The following is an 18,987-nucleotide window of genomic DNA, read 5'->3' as shown; positions in this document are numbered from 1 at the left end:
CTACCAGGGCCTCCAGAGAGTACCGGCGTCTTTTGGTGATGCTTGCTTCAGGGTGCTGGGCTTGCTGGGGGAAAAGGAAACCTCTGGAGCAGTGGATTGGCTCTTCTGGAAGTGACTTAGGAGCTTGGTTTGTGTTTCAGTTCGGACTTTATGAAGAGAGAGGAAATGGAAAGCCTCTTGCAAACACCGAGAATAACCCTCTCTGAAGTCAAACTGAGAGCTTTTATGGAAGGATCCTGAAGCTAGAGAAGGGAAGAAAGAGGGAGGGGAAAAAAAAGTAGTTTAGAGCAATTCTTCATGGCAAAAGGTTCAGAAAACCATCACAGATTTATAGAAAACTAAAGGCTGAAGTAAACTTGATACTCACTCTTCATTTGCAGCTGGCTCTGCTGCTTCAGGTAGCTGACAGTCATCTCCAGGATGTCAGCTTTCTCCAGCTTGGAGTTGGGTTGGTGTCTCTGGAACTCCTTCTCCAGGAGCACCTTCAGCTGCTCAATGCTGCTGTTAATCCGGTCACGGCGCATCTTCTCCACCACCGGCTTCCTGAGCTGTAAAAAGCAAAGGGAAAGAGACTCACTATTAGATCTCCTCTCTGCCATTTCACACTGTTCCTAAACAATGTGGACCAGTTTCTCAGCTTTTGGAAACTGCTACGAGAACAGCTGAGAGCATGGCTCCAAGCTGCCCCACCACGTCTGGACTTACTTTGTTTCTCTCCTTTGGCGTCAGCAGGTTGTCGGGCTCCAGGAAAACAACGCTGGGAGCCATCTGTCCCGAGAGGGGAAGGAATGTCTCAGAGTGGAAGTCCAGGAGAAATGTGTCGCTGGAAGCTGCCTCGGCCCTGCATTTATACTGTGCAGCCTTCCTGAGAGTCTGTGGGTCTGCGGCTTGGCGGAGTTTCCCACACTCTGTGGCCAATCAGAGAGATAGGCAGCACAATAACAGAAGCATCTATTCTTGCACGCTCCAGTGCCAGTGAATAGCCTGGGGATAATGACCTTCCCCCAGATGAGCAGGTGGGGAGTGCGTGGTACATGAAAGCCCGGGATCAGAATTACATGTCAGAAGCTGGGAAAGAGCTGGCCTTCAATGGGCAAAGGCTGCTGACTAATGCCAGAGATCAATGGCATTCCCAGCACTGGCCGGCGGCCACGGGTGCGCAGGAAGGAGGCGGCCAGCAGCCGTGGAGGGCAACGAGCCCCCCGTGCAGGCTGCGTGCGGCCGTGCTCCTCCCGGGCTGCAGGAGGCACACGCTAAGCGTGCACCAATGCAGTGCACACACGAGCAGCTTCTGGCTTCCTGAGATAAAGAGCAGAAGTTCTTTAAGGCTGTTTGCCTCGTTCTCACAGTAAGTCAGGGGCACACCAGTTTTGCCCAAGTGAAACAGAAAACAGCTTTTTCAGTTTGCCTCACTGCAAATACCTTTAAATGTATTTGTAAAATATGTACCTTTAAATACACACAGCTATCCAGAAAAGTTTCTGTGTTGATAATTGTTCTCTTTCCTTGAGATCTTATGAACCACTTTGAATACTCGCAAGCCCTGTCACAAGCACCCAATGTTGTTCAAACATCTACAAGATAAATCCAAGAGGAGAAATATTTGAGTTTGGGGATCAGCTCAGTCTCATATGCTGCCTTCATTTAATCCATGCACAAAGGAGTGCAGAACAAATTCACACAGCCTGTAAAACTGCTAGTAGTCAAGATTCTGATTCCTCATTATTTTGCACTGCAGTCTCTGTTCAAAAAGAGTTAACAGTGCTGCTATTTGCATCTTATAAACAAATGCTTTATTTATGAGCTCCAGCCACACACAAACAGCCGCAGGGAATGGCAGCAGTGTTTTCTGCAATCTCTACACATGCACCCAAGACCTGCACAGAGAAGGGCTGCAGAAGGGCAGAGCAGGCCATGAACCACACATCTGAGCTGTGCCAGCCCCCGATTTGCTCCAGGTGTGCGCTGCAATCACGTCAGTTCAGCTCCCCTTTAGGCGAGCTTCAGCATATCCCTCTGCAAGCAGCAACATGGGAATGTGAACTGTCAGATAAACGACTGTAAAGTAATGCTAGGGATTATGGCTGGGATCTCTTACTGAATCAGTGAGGGTACTACATAAATACTGTGTCTACATCAATACAGTTTGTGTGTTCGTCTATATACTGATACATTCATATATGTGATCATGCATGTGTATTAATGTGAATGCATAAACACGTCTACATTTCTCTCTGACCCTGCAACTCATGCATTTGTTCGCCCAGGTAAGGCCTAAATGACCTCTTCCAAGATCTGCTGTTCCATCCCCATTGTACTGTTGGTGAATAGCCTCCCTTCTTTGCGTACAGAGCAGCAGCTGTTGGGCTCTGAGTCTTTTATGTCAAGTTGTGGGAAAGTTTTTGTGACACCATTTCACGTGTTCTCCTTAAAGCTTGTGGATTATCTTTGAGCTCATGTAATGCCACCTCTGAAACCAATCTTTCTCTCTGTGCATCTCTCTTGGGGAGATTCTCTGAAAGAGAAACTCCTGAGTACCAACTCATTTTTTGAGCTCTTTGACAAGTGCATGAGGAATAAATGTGGCAATGCTGTGATCAATAGGGTCCGCTAGCAATTTTGCTAGAAACAGCTTCAGTTTCTCAGATTAACTCCTAGTAAACAGCCCTAAGAGTCATCATTGCCTCTCACAGTGCAAGTTGCTCAAACAGGCACTCCAGTTTTAGCCTTACACAGGTGGCCAGTGTCAGATGCCTTCTCTGCAACTACCTGCAGCACAGAACTTTGAAACTCAGGTTTTCAGGAAGCTGTGCATTATAGGGTTGCTTCACTGCAGGACTTTTATTCTGGGGAAGGACATATGAACTTCTCATAGCAGAACAGATGTGTGACTTGGGTCTCTTGGTCTGCCCTCGTCTTTTTTACCACGAGTGAGCCCCTGCTGTTCTGGGGTTTGCTCTGTGCTGCTGAAGAAGTGTACATGAGAGAGGGCAGGGGAACCCAGCGGGGCTGCTGCTGCCTGCACCAGGACAGCTGCTGTAGCCCCGTGCCTTACCTCACTGCTGCAACACACGGCCCAAGAGAAAAGAGAATAAGAAAGCAGTAATAATCATCATCATCCCTAGAATAATGCTAACAGAGCCAGTGGACTTTACACTAAGGCTCATGAATTCCCAATTATACACCTTTTACTGTGATTCCAAACATCCACAATATTGGATAGAGAACTTACTAGGATCCCAAGATACTGGATGTGGGTGTTTGAAATATGGCATGAGTAATGCCCCAGAACCTCTGCCAGATGTTAGCTCTGTAGGAAGACTTAAGGATGCTGCTGCTTTCCCAAGTCTTGATGCTCACTGCCCCCATTGCTTCTCTCCTGATACATGCAGCCCAGATGGCCTTTTGGGAGCAGGGTTTCCCACTGAACACAATGCAGAGGCAAGCACCGTTGCTAATGCGGTTTGTAGTCAGGCACACTTCCTTTGTGACAGGAATGAATATAGTTAAGAAATGGTGTGGGAAACTCTGAGGTACACAAACTTCCATGGCAGTATGTTAGAAAGTCATTGAGAATGCCAAAATGCTTGAGAGCAATGGCTCAGAGAACAGGAAAGCTAGCAAAATTTTGGAGACATCATTAAGTGCTTTGTCCTAAAAATCATACTAAGGTTAAAAAATAGAACTGTCCAGGTTTTGGAACTATTTGGGTCCTCACTAAAGCCAACAGGAATTCTGGCCTCCACAAAGAGCAAAGCAGACTGCAGCATTCAGCCTGTAGGCTTTGTACCTCCAAAGCTCCTTTCTCATCTCTTTGTGCACAATTATCCCTCCACCTACAGAGGAATTCATCCAAATTCTAATCGGCAGAATTTGAGCCTTAATTTTCCCCTGTCAAATATCAGTCCTAGAATTTGGTCTGTTCCCTGTTTTGTTCCTTGAACCACCCCGTTACAGTTTAGAATATTAATGAAGAGCTTCCCCATAGAATTACTGATATGAAATCTGAGCTAATTTTCGTAGTAGCCAAGCTCAGCTCCTGTGGTTTGTGGTAAAAGACTGAATACACATCAGGGGGCTGCAGACACGGATGCCTCAGCTGAGATGCAGCTCCCTTGGGGATCTCTGACAAGCACCAGCACAACATCTGCACAAAGCAGTCACCACTCTTCAGGTAACGTAAGGCCTGGGTGAGTGCACAGATCCTCATGGTGCACAGGAACCTTTTGCTCTGAGTGCTGTGCAGCAAAGAGATGCAAAAATGCCAAAGCTGTGGTGATGGGTGACTGAATGGAACCTACACTGGTTGTGTTTTAAAGCTCAGCATTTCCAAGCTTGTTCAAGGAATGGCCGCTGGCTGACACATGGAGCTAGGGAGCAGTGCCCTGCTGTTCCACAGGCAATGTGCTGTACTTATTTTTTCAATCATTCTGGCAAACATTTTTTTATCAAATGCAAGCCAGTCTTTAGTAAGGAGGCAAGACAGAATATGTGGCTCAGAAGTCGCAGTGTGAGCTGAAACCACCTCTGCTGCCTTCAGAGGGACAATTCTCTTTGGCCTTACTGGTGGAAGAGCAAGGTTCTGCTCCTGCAGCTCATTCCTCAGCCATTTCCTCCCAGCCCTTCCTCGCTCTGCTGTTTGGCAGTCCCCTGCTTGGCCCTGTCACAATTTCTGTTTCTCTGCATGGCTTTCTTCACTTTCTTCCTTTTACTCAGACCTAATTTTCCCGTTCAAGCAGGTTTTTATAATCTGATTTTTCGTTCTGTCACTCTTTTTCCCGTCTGTCACAGGCAGATGTGGTCTGAGGACAGCAGTGTCTTACAGCCACTCAGACTGTGTGAGTTTGGAGTCCCTTCCAGTTTCCCACACTGCTCTCCTATTCACTGCATTCAGGCAGAGGATAAAGGAAGTGTGCCATGCTACAAGCTGAATTAGAAATGGTGTTTGACTTCCTTTTGTACTTCACAGAAACCTTGCTCTGGGTAGACCATCTGCATAGCACTCACAGTGGAGAAAACCATTGATCAAGGCCTGTCAGCCCAGCTGGGGGAACTTGGGAAAGTAATTCCTTGTGCCACTTCAGTTCTTTAGGGCTTAACATCTGGCTGGAGGGGGAGGCGACAGTTGATGGTTTAACAGTCGTGCTTCCTTTCAAGTTTGGGATGCTGTTTTGATCCCCTATAAGCCTTTCTGAAATCCTGTTTTTAATAACATGGAAAGCATCCGCAAGGCCAAGAATAATGCACTGGCTTTGCATTTTCAAAGTGCTTTACAAATACCAACTAATGAATCTCAGCAACCTCCTCTGCAATGTAAGAATGTATTACTAGCAAAGTTTTTACAAAGGTAGAAAATGAGACAGAAAGGAGAAACCAAAATTTCAGTATTTCAGCCTACCTGCAGTCTAGTGGTCTAAAACAGAAGTCATTTTAGACTTGTTTTGCGAAGACGCTCAGAGCCCACTTTTGTTTTAATTGGCTTTATTATCTCTGAATAGCTGCCAGTACCCCAGCTTATGGGAGAACAGGGATTACCTGCATGGAGCACACTTGGAGCAGTGCCCCTCCTAGCTAAGCAGATGCAAAAGTTCTCCTCAAGTTCAATAATGCCTTTTGCAAATATGATTCAGTACAATTTGTTCAAACCAAAAAAATAGCTGAAAAGGAAAATGCACTCAAGTGCTCAATCAGGAAGTACTTAATGATCGAATCAATAGAAATGGACTTGATCTGTTTGGAAAGTAAATCAAGATTTAATATTAAAATTAATTTGTTTATTCATGCTCCCAGAGACCTACCAAAATCTCAGTGTTAAACTGCAGCTGTCCCCAGCCGTAGTGCAGAGCTGCCTGTCGGCACCACTCAGTTCATCCAGCTGCTTCCCAGCAGTAACAGCTATTCTGGGACCTCAGAAGAGAGGATACACTGTGCCCTGAATTACATCAACTCTCTGTAAGAAGCTGAACAGAGTTCATAAGAGAATTTCAGGTCTTAGGCAGCTGGGCTGGATGAAACCAGGGCTTAGAAATGCAGAAGGATCCATTCTGCTGTAGTGAACAATTCAGTGCTGTCTGTGTGTGGCTGGTGTTACATGCTGACCACTGTCCATAGCAAAAGGTGTCTGGACAACAGACCCCAGCAGCAGCTCTTAGGGCTTCTTGTCTAATTCCTACTCACAGCCTCAAGCTGCAAATGCTCATGGGCACAAGTGCTGCCAGCTACACAAGGTGGTGTTCTGGGGGTCCCAGTCCTATTCTCTATACTGCTTCTTCTTTAGGGTCAGAAACTTCCCCCATTGCACTACATTCCCTTGACCCTGAGGTCTGACAGTGCACCTTGCACTATGACATGATGGTGAGGGCAACCAACTCTACCTTATGTGCAGTTAGATCCTGCACGTGTCCCTCTGCCAGTCTTCTGGCAAAGAGAAAAAACGAAAAATGTCAATGCAAGCACAGTTCAAATGGTAAGTAAAAATCCATTAAAATACTTCTACTTTTATTATAACTATCAAATAAGTTTTGTTAAATCCCTATGACTTTCTATCCCATTGAATTGTTTGTTGAAACCCAAATTTTGACATCTGAAAGGTTAGCAATGATGCCAGATCAATGTAAGAACTGAATAGCACTATCTTCCAAAGACAAAACCAAGGAAGTGCAGGAGCTCAGCAGCAGCGACAGGCTGCTCCCCTGCCTTGGCTGGAGCTGAGCAGATGACTGCTGGGCTCCAGGTGTTCCTAAGGGCTTTGGAGAGTGCACTGAATTCACTCACCAAGATTTGGGATGCTTTACAGTCTCAAAACTGGCGGCATGTGTGAGCTAAGTGCTGGTCTCAGCACTCTCCCTGAGATGGGAACCGTTTCGTTCCTGAGATCATAACCAACAGGCCACTAACAGAGTAATTACAGAGCAAGGTGTAGCTGAGTCCCCTGCTAAGGACAGAAGGATAGGATATTTTCTGTGACTGTTTTATACGGGTTGCTGGAGAAGGAGGGTGGTAAACACATAACATGGTGGCTCCCGCGAAGCCTGCTCCCAGGGCAATGTGTTCCTTTGAGCCATAATTGATTCCTGCCATCAGGCACCAGCCTGCTCTCCCCCAGGGTCAGCGCTTTCCCACATCCAACCCCATTATCCCACAGACCGTGCCTTTTGTACAACACACTCCAGCTATTCATGTGCAAAGCAGCTGTAATCCCCAGACCTTTCAGAGTCAATATACCAGGAAATAATAAATCCCTCTTGTGCACTCTTGAATATGCTGAGAGGTGACTTGTGGGAATTTCAGCTGGGCAGAAAAATAATAAATTCTCCTTAATTTTTAATTATTTTTAATACTCATTATACAAAGACTATGTCATTGGGTGTATGACTATTTCAGGGTCAGCCACACAAGCAGCTACAGAAATTGCTTTTGCCTCTAACAACCCTGAAAATGCAGATCAAGTTGTCTCATATGTTTCTTAATGATAAAAGACCACTTATGCACCTGGGAATAACAGTACATTAAGTATTCGGGATCTGAAGAAAAACTAATTCAAGAGGTTAAACATGTAAAGAATGTACTTTACAGTAATTAAAGACATTTTTTTGCCAGGGCTCTGATGTTTAAAGAAGGCACAATAATGCCACATTGAGGTTCCTCTCTAACACAGTACCCTGTGGTGCACTCGTGCCCTGCACGCTCCTGCTTGCAGAGTTCTGTCCCCAGACCTGTTCCTTCTCCACTTTGCTCTCACAGGAGTTTGCAGGATTCCCAAGCAATGCCTCTTCTGCCAGGAAAGCACAAGGGCTCTCTAGCACCCACGGCAGTTCCTAACAGGCCTCTGTCCAGTAGCACTGCTCCCATTTCCCAAGAGAGCACCCTGAGGCACAGCACAGCAAACCAACCAGCCAGGGCTGCAGCTGAGCTCAGCACTCCTCCAGCCCCCCCTGAGTGTGAACCAGCATCCCTGCCCCCCGCCCCACCTCGCCCCTTTCTCCTAGTAAACAGATTCCTGAGTAACTGCTGCCTGCACAGCACAACATGAGCTTTTCAGCCTTACTCACTGAAAAAGCCTTGTGAGTTCATAGTGCCCTGACAGAAGCACAGGCTCCACAAAGGAGTTATTAGCACTAGGCTGTGTGGGTTTGAATTTCTCTGCCTTTCCCATACTTTTCCCCTATTGATAACATTTCTTGTAGGGACAATAGAAGTGTGCCTTGCAACTACTCACAACATTAGTGATGGTGCTTGAACCTGAATGATTTAAAGGGAAAGAATCCAACTCCCAAAAGACCATCTGGCTATCAGTTATAAGACAGCAATAAAGGTCAGGCTTGCTTCTCAGGAGTCAGGAAAAAGATGTTCTTTGACGTTGAAGAGTCTCTTAAATTTAACCAGCTTGGTACATGCCTACCTGTCACCTCCTAGCTTCAAGGCCTGACACCAGTGCTCATTTGCTAGGAGGGAGAACACAGGACGCCAAGTTTTGGAGGAAGTCCATTCAAAGGCTACAGAACAAAGGGTAACATCTTATGACAGCTGGCAAAAGCTATGGCATGGTCTCTGAGCTGTATCTTATCTTGTACCATAATCCTTTGACCAGTTCAAAGCGTTCATGAGATGACTTGTCTCCTGGCTTTCCCACAACACAGAAATAAAGGGCTCTCAAGACAACATCTGCCCTTAACAAAGAGCTAAGCCCATTCAGGCCCATACAATGAAAACCATGAAGCTGGCTACTTCAGCGACACTTCCCTCCTTCCTGTCAACTTCTTGTTAAACCTGGGCTTCTCTTAAGGACTTCCAAATAGGAATTTGTCCTTGGCTGTCTTACCTCACACATGCTTCCCTCCGCCGTTTCCACTTCTAGATCCTCAGGCATATTCCATGCACAAGCAGCACACTGGGAGATGAGCACACCTCTGCCCCTGCAGGCCAGGCCTCAGGCAATGGGACACAGCAGTTCGCTCCAGCAGCTTTAGATGGTTTTCAGTGCTGCCTCAATACACCCTGCAATCAGACAAAATCAGAGTTCATCTAAATTGTCCACAAAATTTCATTCATTTTCTTGCCTTTGCCAAAAAAGAACATTTACTTATTTTTGGTGAAACGTTTCATGCATATAAGAGCAAGCAGCACCATCTCCATCTTCCAGATGAGAAAACTGAGCAGGGCTGATATGGCTGATATGGCTGATATGGTAAACCAGTAAAGGTAAAGTATGGTAAAGCAGTGTGCTGGTTGAAGGCTCTTGGCAGGTCCAGTCTGTCGCAGTGCAGGGACACTCCTAGGTGGGATGAAAAGATGTCATGCCTCAAATCTCAGGTGAGCAGGAGAATTGGAGATCGGCCTTGGTTACTCAGTCCCTTGGACAACCTGCCTCTGCCTGCTCAAGCCTGGGGTTCTGGGACTGAACTTGATGCTGTTATTTAGCTCATCCCTACCATCATGCTTGAAAGAATCTGTATGAAAGAAAGAGGATAGAAAAGGGACAAGAAAGAGCTATGGGGTGACCGGGCCAGTTCTGCCAGGAGGCACATGCCTGTCTGTAATAAAAGCCATGCAACACTGTCCCAAGAGGGTCATGGTCCCAGTGTGTTAATGGGAAGAGGCAAACAGAGGTTACAATTTCCATTGGATTCTCATTCCATCTTTATTCAGCCATCCTAGCACCTGACTTCAGACTCTCCACAGCATTTAGACATGCCAGGCTAACAAACTCGTTGTTTCACCCTGATAACACATCAGTTCACTCATTACTGCAGTAAAAACAGTGCAACGACTGCATGCACAAGCACAAACATGCACACATGGCCCGGCACACTGCAGCTAGGAGGCTGGCTGGGAAGTGTGCTCTTCAGAAAGAGTAACAGGATGTGTCTGGTGCTGTTGATTTGCACCCTAACTCTGTTCCCCGCCTTCCTTTCCTATCTTCCCCCAAAAGCGTGCCTCCTCCACTCCACAAATGTGACTGGCACATGCAGGGACGCGGGAGCGCTACTGAGCGCAGACAACCAGCTGGAGGGTCAGTGTTTTCCCAGATCCCTGGGCAGCCCAGCAGAGCCAGGCTGCACACTCCACCAGTCGGTGTGGGCAGAAGGTTATTCTCTCCAGGGCATTTAGGATCAATGCACCGTACACTGATGGATGCTTCCCCTATTGTTCAGCTGCGTGCCTGGATTGGCTGACTGGCTGTGGGAAACACCAGCAACCTCAAGACTCACATATCTGCTAAACGCTTGGGTGTATAAATAGAGGTGGTCAGCACTGCCAGAGCACAGCCTCATGCTCAGCACAGCAGCCCACGTGGACGGGCAGCACCCAGGGCTGACAGCACCTGGAATGGCTCCCAGTAACACTCTCATGATCCACATGGATGAGAAACTGCTGCCAAAAGAGAAGAATAAAGTAAGTAAAGCCCTTGACAGGATCACATTGGTCAGGACTGGTCTGCGCTCTGTGCAAGGCACTCTCTCTGCCAAACAAGCATTACATGGGAAAAGATGGGAGAAGGAGAAAGAAGATGGTCTTGGGGAATACAAATGGGATTAAACATAAAATGAATGAGTGAGTAACAGGTAGGCAGCATGGCAAAGCTCTCCCACCAAAAGAAAGTGTCCTTGAACTTTGTGTGTACCAGGGAATGGGTCAGAAGACAAAGTAGGTCAGGCCACAGAAAATCTCTAATAAGTGCTGCATTTCTTTTACAGCTCAGGAAGCCGGTGGTGGAGAAAATGCGCCGTGACCGGATTAACAGCAGCATTGAGCAGCTGAAGCTGCTCCTGGAGAAGGAGTTCCAGAGACACCAACCCAACTCCAAGCTGGAGAAAGCCGATGTCCTGGAGGTGGCCGTCAGCTACCTGAAGCAGCAGAGCCAGCTGCAGGAGCCAGGTGAGCACAGAGCACCACCACATCACACGCTCCCATGAGCATCTGCTATCCCAGAAATCCCTGGGTTGCTCCCCCCCAGACCACGGCCCAAAGGCACATTCAAGTCTCAAAGACTCAGTCCCCTGAAAGAAGCTTCAAGCACAAGCTGCCACTGCCCCGTGCTTGGATAACAACCTTATCTCACTCTATTTGCTTTTCTTTCTTTTCTAGCATTCATTCACAAGAACCCAGAGCAGGACTTCAACAGCGGATACCTGCGGTGCCTAAAGGAAGCGATGCATTTTCTATCCTACTATGAACCCAGGAAGGAAACTCAGGCCCAGCTGCTCAAGCACTTCTGCAAAGCTCAGATGGGTGCAGACATCACACGCTCTCCTGCCACACGCAGTGCACCTCGCTCACCCTGTGTGTTTGCCAGAAAGCAGCCTGCCCAGAAAACTGCCCAGAAAACTGCAGCAGCAGCTCATACCATCTGGAGACCCTGGTAGACCTACTGATGAACTTTGCGTTATTCCTATGTTTTGCTAAAAAGAAAGAAAAAAAAAAATAGAGGGACTTGTGATTTAATAATCCCTCTTCAAAGTAGGAAACATTGCTTTCCAAAGGTGGGAGGGGGAAGGCTTTGTTTTTCTGTTGTGAGAAATGAAGGTCGCTGAGTAGTTTCCCTTCACACTGAAGGACTGTGTAACTCGCAGCAGATCTGCTGCTCCTGCCGGTGGCTCCGAGCCGAGAGAAGGCTGAGCTCTGCAGCAACCTGGAGCCAAAGCCCTTCGCTTCCACCTCGCCTCCTGGCTGCTGAGCCCGCGGCTGTCAGTGGAAATCTCTCTATGAACTCCCTGGGTCACTGGTTCAAGTGCTGCATTGTCTGCAGACAATGTCCCGACCTTCTCAAAGAAGGAGCACTTCTGAGAATGTACTTTGTATCATAAAGCCAGCATTGAGCTCTCCTGAGTGAAAGATGTTATTCAGAATCACTGATGCTTCTGAAGTTCCTATGCTATTCATAGCACAATTCCTTACAGATCGTTATTATGATAACAGATAGAGTAGGGAAAATTCTCTTAATATCCAGTATGCTGCTCTCCAAGGAGGGAAAATCGATGCCTTTTGTAAAGGAAATACCTGTAATATATCTTGGGTGAGGGTGGGGGAGGAAGGGAGGCAATCAGTACAAAGCATTTGGCTGAATGTGCTAAAGAGCTTAAGAAGCTTTTATAAAGTTGTGATGTATTCATCCTGTGCGATGCTCAACTTTGGTGTCTTTGCTGTACAATACAATAAAAATGGTTTTGGCCTGTAATCCTTTGGTTTTAAATGATTAAAATGGATAATGCTCTGGGACTCAACGCTGCAGGCAGACCCCTGCAGTGGGGAAGGCAGCAGATGCCATTTCCAAGCCCTTCATTCCAGGACAGTTTGTATCTGTGACACTTGGCAGAGCAGGATTTCAGATCCTGCAGAGAAGGATCTCCAGGAGAAGCAATCAGAACCAGAACTGGAGGTGAAAGAGAAGAGGCAATCTGAGTGGTGTAGCCCCAGGTACTTGCAGCAACCTATTTGGACCTCAGCAAATCACAAATCTCACAACCAGTTTATTTCTCCTCATTCTTCATTAATTTGCTCACCAATCTGTGCTCAGTTCCTTGCCTTCTGTCCAATTAAGAGGTAGTAGCACACAAAACAATGGCTGAAAGGACAGATAATTCGATAGCAATCCAAGATTAAAACAGTATTTCTCCTCCTAAATCATTTCCCCATAGTCTTTACTTCTTTTCTTTCCCTGACACCTACCTAGGAGTCCAAAACACACCAGGAATGGGGTTTGTGTCTCAGGAGCTGAAAAACACCCGCAGGCTTCAGAGTGCTCCCTACCCTCCTGCAGAAGAGATGCTTTCTCCACTGCCTCTCTTTCACATGGTCCTCCCTCGTTTTTCTCACCCCAGCTCAATTCAGCACACAAATCTGGCATATCCTCTTACAGGAGATTTACAAGAGGCTGCCTACATGCCTTGCACCAGCTGGGCGCCCCAAGCTAAGCAGGATTTGCAGAGGCACAGTGCCCACGTGCAGCCTGGGCAGGTCCCTGGGCACAGAGCACATGGGTCAAACTCAGATCATCCAAGCTGATCAAATCAACTGTTTGCAAGCCCTGCTATCCGCACCTGGCCAGTACGTGACCCGCCATGGACCCCCTGCCACCTCACAACCTTTTGCTTTATCTCATTATGGCTGCATGGCCCCTTCGGCTTCTTACTTTACACAGAGCACACAAGCCAGGTGAGAGCTGTTCATCCACCTGCCAATGAAGTACAGGATGGGTTTCTGGTACCGTTCTGCAATTCACCGGTGCTGATACCAGTGCTGAGACAGATCTGTTTTTCCTAACGAGATACGCAATAATTCAGAGGCGATATTCTTAGCTTTGCTGGTTGCTTAGTGATGGTGAAAAGTCACCACCTTGCTGCGCTCAACCTGCCTTTGTCAATTAGTACAAGCCTCTGCATCCCAACGAAACTCAAGCTGTTCATCCACGCCTGTGTATTTTTAAACCACACCCAATTAAGGCAGCAAGCAGCCCGGGGTTGGGGCAGCTCCGGCCCTCTGCCTGCAGGGAGCTGTGCTGGGCAGCGCGGGAAGGCGGCCCACGACTGCACGAGGCCCTTCTGCTCCTGGGCCACCAGAGCCTGCGGGCTTCACCTCCCCAATTACTGGTGAGCAAAAAGCCAGACCTCCGGTTTCACCCTTCCCAGCGAAGCAAAGGTTATGTTTACAATTTATTAATTATTATCACTTATAATAATTGAATGTAAAGCTCCTCTGTCCCCTGGGGTTACGCTCCCCTGCCCCAACACATTCCCGCCCCTCGGGAAGACGTTGTTTATTATGCTGATCCCACAGCCCAGGAATACTCTCCTGACAAAGCCCCTATTAACCTCAGAGTGTGGGCCTGAGTTTCTCAGAGTTTCCCACACTTTCTTCCCCATTTATGACATTCAAAGGGACCACAAAGGAAGCGTGCCTCACAACAGCCCGCATTAGTGACGCTTTTTGGCTCTGCATTGTGGTGACCAGCAATTCCTGTCCCGATAGGCCATCTGGAGCGCTATTTTCCCAAGGAGCACATTGATCGATCAGCATTATGTGAGCCCTTTTAAAACTTGGGAACGTTATGCTCTTTGACACTAAATAGGTGTCTTGAGAGGGGTTGTCAGAAAGATTTTAAACCATTTATGGAAGGCACAGAAAAAAATACTGTAATTATTTCTTTAAAAACACCATCAAAAGCATTTCTGAGACAGGCTGACGTGGATACAGGAAATGGTCCAAAATAAAGATGCTCTGTGGAAAGGCAAGGTGTAAGCCACCAAGCCATGTGCACGAAGCACGGCCCAGGGCACACAGGAACTTGAGGCTCCAGTCAGCCTGTGCTGACACTGCCACCTCCCAGCAGAAGCTCCACGGCCCAGCAGTGCTCCAGCTGTTTGGATATGGATGATCTCATGGGTGGTTTTGCAACTCGTGACCACAATGGGATTGACAGAGGAATCACTAAGAAAGCAAGCCCTTGTGTGCACAGCATGGCTGCTGCTTCCAACAGTAGGCCTACCCAGCACATCAGCCTCTGAGAAAAGGAATGACTGTGCCACATTCTGCACATCTGGCAATCTGGGGCCACGTTTCTGTGAACCCTGCTTCTGAGCCCCGCTGCCAGCCTTCCTCCTGGCTCCACACAACAGGGCACAGGTCCCTGGCAGAGAGGGGATGGGGCCTGGACCACCAACAGGTGTCAGTGGGACAGACCAGGAGCTGACAGCTGAATTTCAAGAGCCCCGGCTGAGAAAACTGCTTACAGAGGCTTTGGCACAGAGCAATCCTGCCTCCAGCAAAGGAGTTCTTCCCTTACTGAAGCATTTCCAGAGAGCACATCCCACACAGGATGCACAGCAGGGACACTCCAGGGAGTTCCTTAACCTGACGTTCATGTGGGGAAGTATCTTGTACGTCTCCAAGCCTCAATAATCAAAACAAACTTAAGAGGGGAATAAAAAAAAAGAAAAAAAAAAAGAGACTTGTTTCTCTTTTATTCCTCCCAAGCTACCAGGGTAGGTGAGGCAGATCTGCTGTCCTTTCAGGGGCGGGAAGCTGGGGCTGAAGGCGCAGGGCTGTTGTTTTGTGCACGCTGCAAGGCAGCTTGCCTGGTTCACCATTCACATCAGACGGTGCGAGCCCGCAATTCCAAGGGTTTCCCACATTGCCCCATTCACAGTGTTAAAACTGCCAACAAAAGAAGTGTGCCTCGGTGGGTTCCGAGCAGAAAGCTAACGCCTGCTGCACCATCTGCCCGCACCGAGGAACGGATAATGCTTTAATCAGCGCGAGCTGGTTTAGCCCTTGGGAGCCGTGGGACGTTGGTGATGGGATGGCATTATTTAAAACCACTCACTTCGTATCTCTGGAAATTGGGATGAACTGGAAATTGGGTCACAGCTTCCTTCCCACCTCGCTGAGCCCTTGGCCTTCCCACAAGCCACAGCCTTTCTGCGTGGGCCCAGAGCTGCACAGCACACCCAGAACGGACCTACAGCAGGGACTGCACCTAACAGTGCTGGCCACTGACTGACAAAATAATGCTAGGAATTGATTTCCAACAGGACTCACGCTCTCTGCTCAGCAATAGGTTTTTGCCAACCGTCAGCGATGACAACAGGTTGTGGCCTTGCTGATGGTGACGCTGAGTGCAGGGAAGCAGGCTGACCGCAGCTGGCACAGGAAATGAAAGGTTTCCTCATCAGTTTTGAAAGATTGGCAGAGGAAACAGAGAGGGCTTCCACGAACACTGCTGTAGTGAGAAATGGGTACTCAAGCACTAACAGTGCCAGCCTCTGACCTTGCATTTGCAAGGGCACGACTGCCCTGCCAGCTCCATATTGGATGGAGCTGGGGCAGAGGGCCCAGAACCTGCAGGTGCCTGGAAAACATCTCAGAAAGGCAGCTTTAGCCCCAGATCCTGACTGCTCCCTTCTGCTTCCTTACCTGCCCTGTAATGCACAAGGCAAGGTACTGAGAAAGCCCAGGGTGGCAGAGAGTCCCAGGGTATCCTAGCAGCTGTGCTTACATCCAGCAAATAGGGTAACGCACATAAATTGATAGCAAGAACTGACCTTCCTACACCTCAGCTGTCTGTACAGGGAAACTATATTTAGGGGCTTTGCTTAGAGGCTCAGAACCGAGGGAACAGGGAGGCATTTGCAAACCGCCGTGAAATCAAATAGGACACATTTGGGAAAGGCCTCATAATCATTACATGCCACAGGCTGCCATAGGAGAGCCCAGATTATCCAAACAAAGCAAGGAAGAGCTCTTAATATGCCTTACAGACGGACTTGACACATTTAAACAAGGGAAAGGAAAATATTGCGAGCTAACAGCTTAGAGCAAGTCGTTTCAAGGGTTCTTCCCTTGATTTCACTCTGTAGTTGTCTAAAAATTACCTGGTACTGTATTCATCTAAGCACGGTTTAATGTCAATGAGGGGGTTTACTCCCTCTAATTCTGCATCTTTTCCTTTTCAAGCTCTCTTTTGGTCATTTGGCATTATCTCTTCCTGGGATCAGTCTTCTGTGCTTAATTTCAGCACAGCCTGGGAAAAGGCAGCACATTGAGATGTCGCCGTTCCCAACATCAGGCAGAAGTTGGATTATAATGACGGCAAACGCTTTCCCACGTTCTTACCCCAGCGCCCTCATGCCAGGCCCTATTGTGTCACATGCTCCTCTGTCCACCTGCTCCTTTGGGAGCAGGGTATTATCCCCAGGCAATTCACAGTCAATTTACCATGCTGTAATAGATGCTGTCCCTATTGTCCCGGGGCACACATGGATTGGCTATCTTGACTGTGGGAAACTCAAAGTAGCTTTGGACCCATACATTTGTATGCAGCTCCTGCGTATAAATAGAGCAACTCTCCACTGCTTTCCCCACCGGCCAAGCAGCCAGCTTCGTGCTGACAGCAGCTCTCGGATAATGGCACCCAGCGCTCTCTCCCTGGAAATCCTGACACCCAAAGAGAAGAACAGAGTAAGTATCCGCTCTGACTGCAAGGGCACATGGCTGAGAAGGGCTGAGCCTCTTTAGCAGAGGATGACATAGAGATGGAAGGGGAAAATCATGTCACTAACTGTCCTCCTGCTTTGTGTTACAGCTCAGAAAACCCATTGTAGAGAAACTGCGTCGCGATAGGATTAACAGCAGCATTGAGCAGCTGAAGGTGCTCCTGGAGAAGGAGTTCCAGAAACACCAACCCAACTCCAAGCTGGAGAAAGCTGACATCCTGGAGATGACTGTCAGCTACCTGAAATACAGCCGAGGTGAGTGCAAACCCTGATCCCCGACTCCTTGCTGCCCTTGCTTTCTGACACAACAGCCATCTGAGTCTGCCTGCCTAACGCTTCTTTCCTCATCTCCTCTTTCAGCTTTTGCAGCATCTGCCAAAAGCCTACAGCAGGATTACTGCGAAGGGTATGCCTGGTGCCTCAAAGAAGCTCTGCAATTCCTCTCTCTCCATTCAGCAAACACAGAAACCCAGATGAAGCTGATCTGCCATTTCCAGAGGTCACAAGCAGTGCCCAAGGACTCTGGTTCTCCTTCTGCACCCACTTCCACTCATCACCCCTCTGCAAAACAAGCACCAGCAAAGCCCTCCTGCAACCTCTGGAGGCCTTGGTAGGCCAAGAGCACGTCCACCATCACCTGGACACTGATGCACATTCCAGAGGAGACCACGACTTGCTACAGAAGTCCCCCTACTCCTCTCACCAGTAGGAAAAAATGTTTTCCTTCTGCAGAGCATTACTGCACATGGATGCCTGCTTCCCTTCTTCCAGAAGGACTGAAACGTTCCCACCACGTGGAAAGAAAGTTATTCTGAAGGAATGCAGCACGTAACCCTCCTGCTAGGAGGACCGAGTTGTTCAGAGAGGAACACTGACTGTTCTTAACCTTAGTGAGGTTGCACGGGTACATCTGTTGAGAAAGCTGTAACTGCTGAGATGTTTGGGTCAGTGTTTTCAGGTGTCTGCTCAGCAGCAGCCCCCCCTGCATCCTGCCCCGCTCAGGACCCCCAGACCACCTGCACCTGAGCTGCAGGCAGCAGCTGGGGCTGGGCTAAGCGCAGACATGTGAAAACCTGGCTGCCAGCAGGTTCTATGATATTTGTAGACTGTACTGAGCTCCGGAAATGGTTACACCAGAACTCAAGCTGCGTAGAGGAAATTCCTCGGGATGTCTTGCTCGCAAAGTCAGAGTGCTGTTTGTGAGGTTCAGGATATGTATGCCTTTTATAAAGGCAAGACCTCCTTCTAATATCCTTATAGGAATGAAAGTTACGGCCGTGTTGTCGATTTTACATGAAATATTTATCAGTCTTTTATGAAAGGCAGTTGTACAAATTATATTTACTGTTTGGTAGCCCCACCGGGGAGAATGTAAAATCAGTGCTGTCCTTGGAGGATGTTATGATGTTATGTGCGAGCTGCACCACTGCATAACTCGTGTCAGAAACCATCCTGAATTCAGGGGTTGCACAAAATAAAAATTGAGTTAAGAAAGAATAACTTGTTGGGTTTATTGAATGATTTACACAGCTGATTTCCCTGCAGTTCCTGGCTCGCCCTCGGTTTGTGAGCTGAACAGGCAGATTATGGTACAAAAGCACACATTGCTGGGAGCAGCCGTCACTGCTCCACGTCCACTCAAACCCCCAACGCTGCTTTCCAGGAATGAACACAAAGCTCCACATTAACAAACAGGGCTCTCAATACGAGGCAAAACCAGAGGCCTCCCCACTCTGTGAGAGGTTTGGAAGCTTAGAGCCACATCTGTCAAAGGAGGTCAGAGCAAAGGCAAAGGGAGACTCACACCCCCCTCCCAGGCACAACCCACGGGCCTCACAGTTTGCTGAGGCACTCAACGCCCTGTTCAGCATCCCGTGTGAGCCACCCAACGGGCACTGCACACACTGGGCAAAACCAGCAGGGCTGCCACACAGCTGAGGACCGTGAAGAGAGTGCAGACATCGGCCGCATGGATGCAACGCAGCTCAGGTGAGGA

The 18,987-nt window shown here is 48.1% G+C and overlaps 3 protein-coding genes across 3 annotated transcripts; 2 read left to right on the top strand and 1 right to left on the bottom strand.

Annotated features, from left to right (window-relative positions):
- On the bottom strand, nt 1-768 carry LOC306954373 (transcription factor HES-5-like; the record flags this gene model as incomplete). The annotated part of the gene is made up of 3 exons (XM_079545457.1): nt 1-242; nt 368-548; nt 706-768. 3 exons carry the CDS (start codon nt 766-768, stop codon nt 1-3), a joined length of 486 nt encoding a protein of 161 aa, XP_079401583.1.
- Nucleotides 769-10,272: 9,504 nt separating this feature from the next.
- On the top strand, nt 10,273-11,366 carry LOC306954340 (transcription factor HES-5-like; the record flags this gene model as incomplete). Its single annotated transcript, XM_079545419.1, has 3 exons — nt 10,273-10,395; nt 10,698-10,878; nt 11,089-11,366. 3 exons carry the CDS (start codon nt 10,273-10,275, stop codon nt 11,364-11,366), a joined length of 582 nt encoding a protein of 193 aa, XP_079401545.1.
- Nucleotides 11,367-16,726: 5,360 nt separating this feature from the next.
- Nucleotides 16,727-17,605, top strand: LOC306954312 (transcription factor HES-5-like; the record flags this gene model as incomplete). Its single annotated transcript, XM_079545377.1, is given in 4 exon segments — nt 16,727-16,768; nt 16,771-16,956; nt 17,081-17,246; nt 17,352-17,605. Coding segments are annotated over 4 exon segments (648 nt in total).
- Between the last annotated feature and the right edge of the window lie 1,382 nt (nt 17,606-18,987).

This window comes from Tetrao urogallus (assembly GCF_951394365.1).
Source record: "Tetrao urogallus genome assembly, chromosome: 21".
Classification (NCBI taxonomy): domain Eukaryota; kingdom Metazoa; phylum Chordata; class Aves; order Galliformes; family Phasianidae; genus Tetrao; species Tetrao urogallus.
Note: the sequence above shows the minus strand (reverse complement) of the source record. Positions and strands in the feature narration are given on the sequence as shown.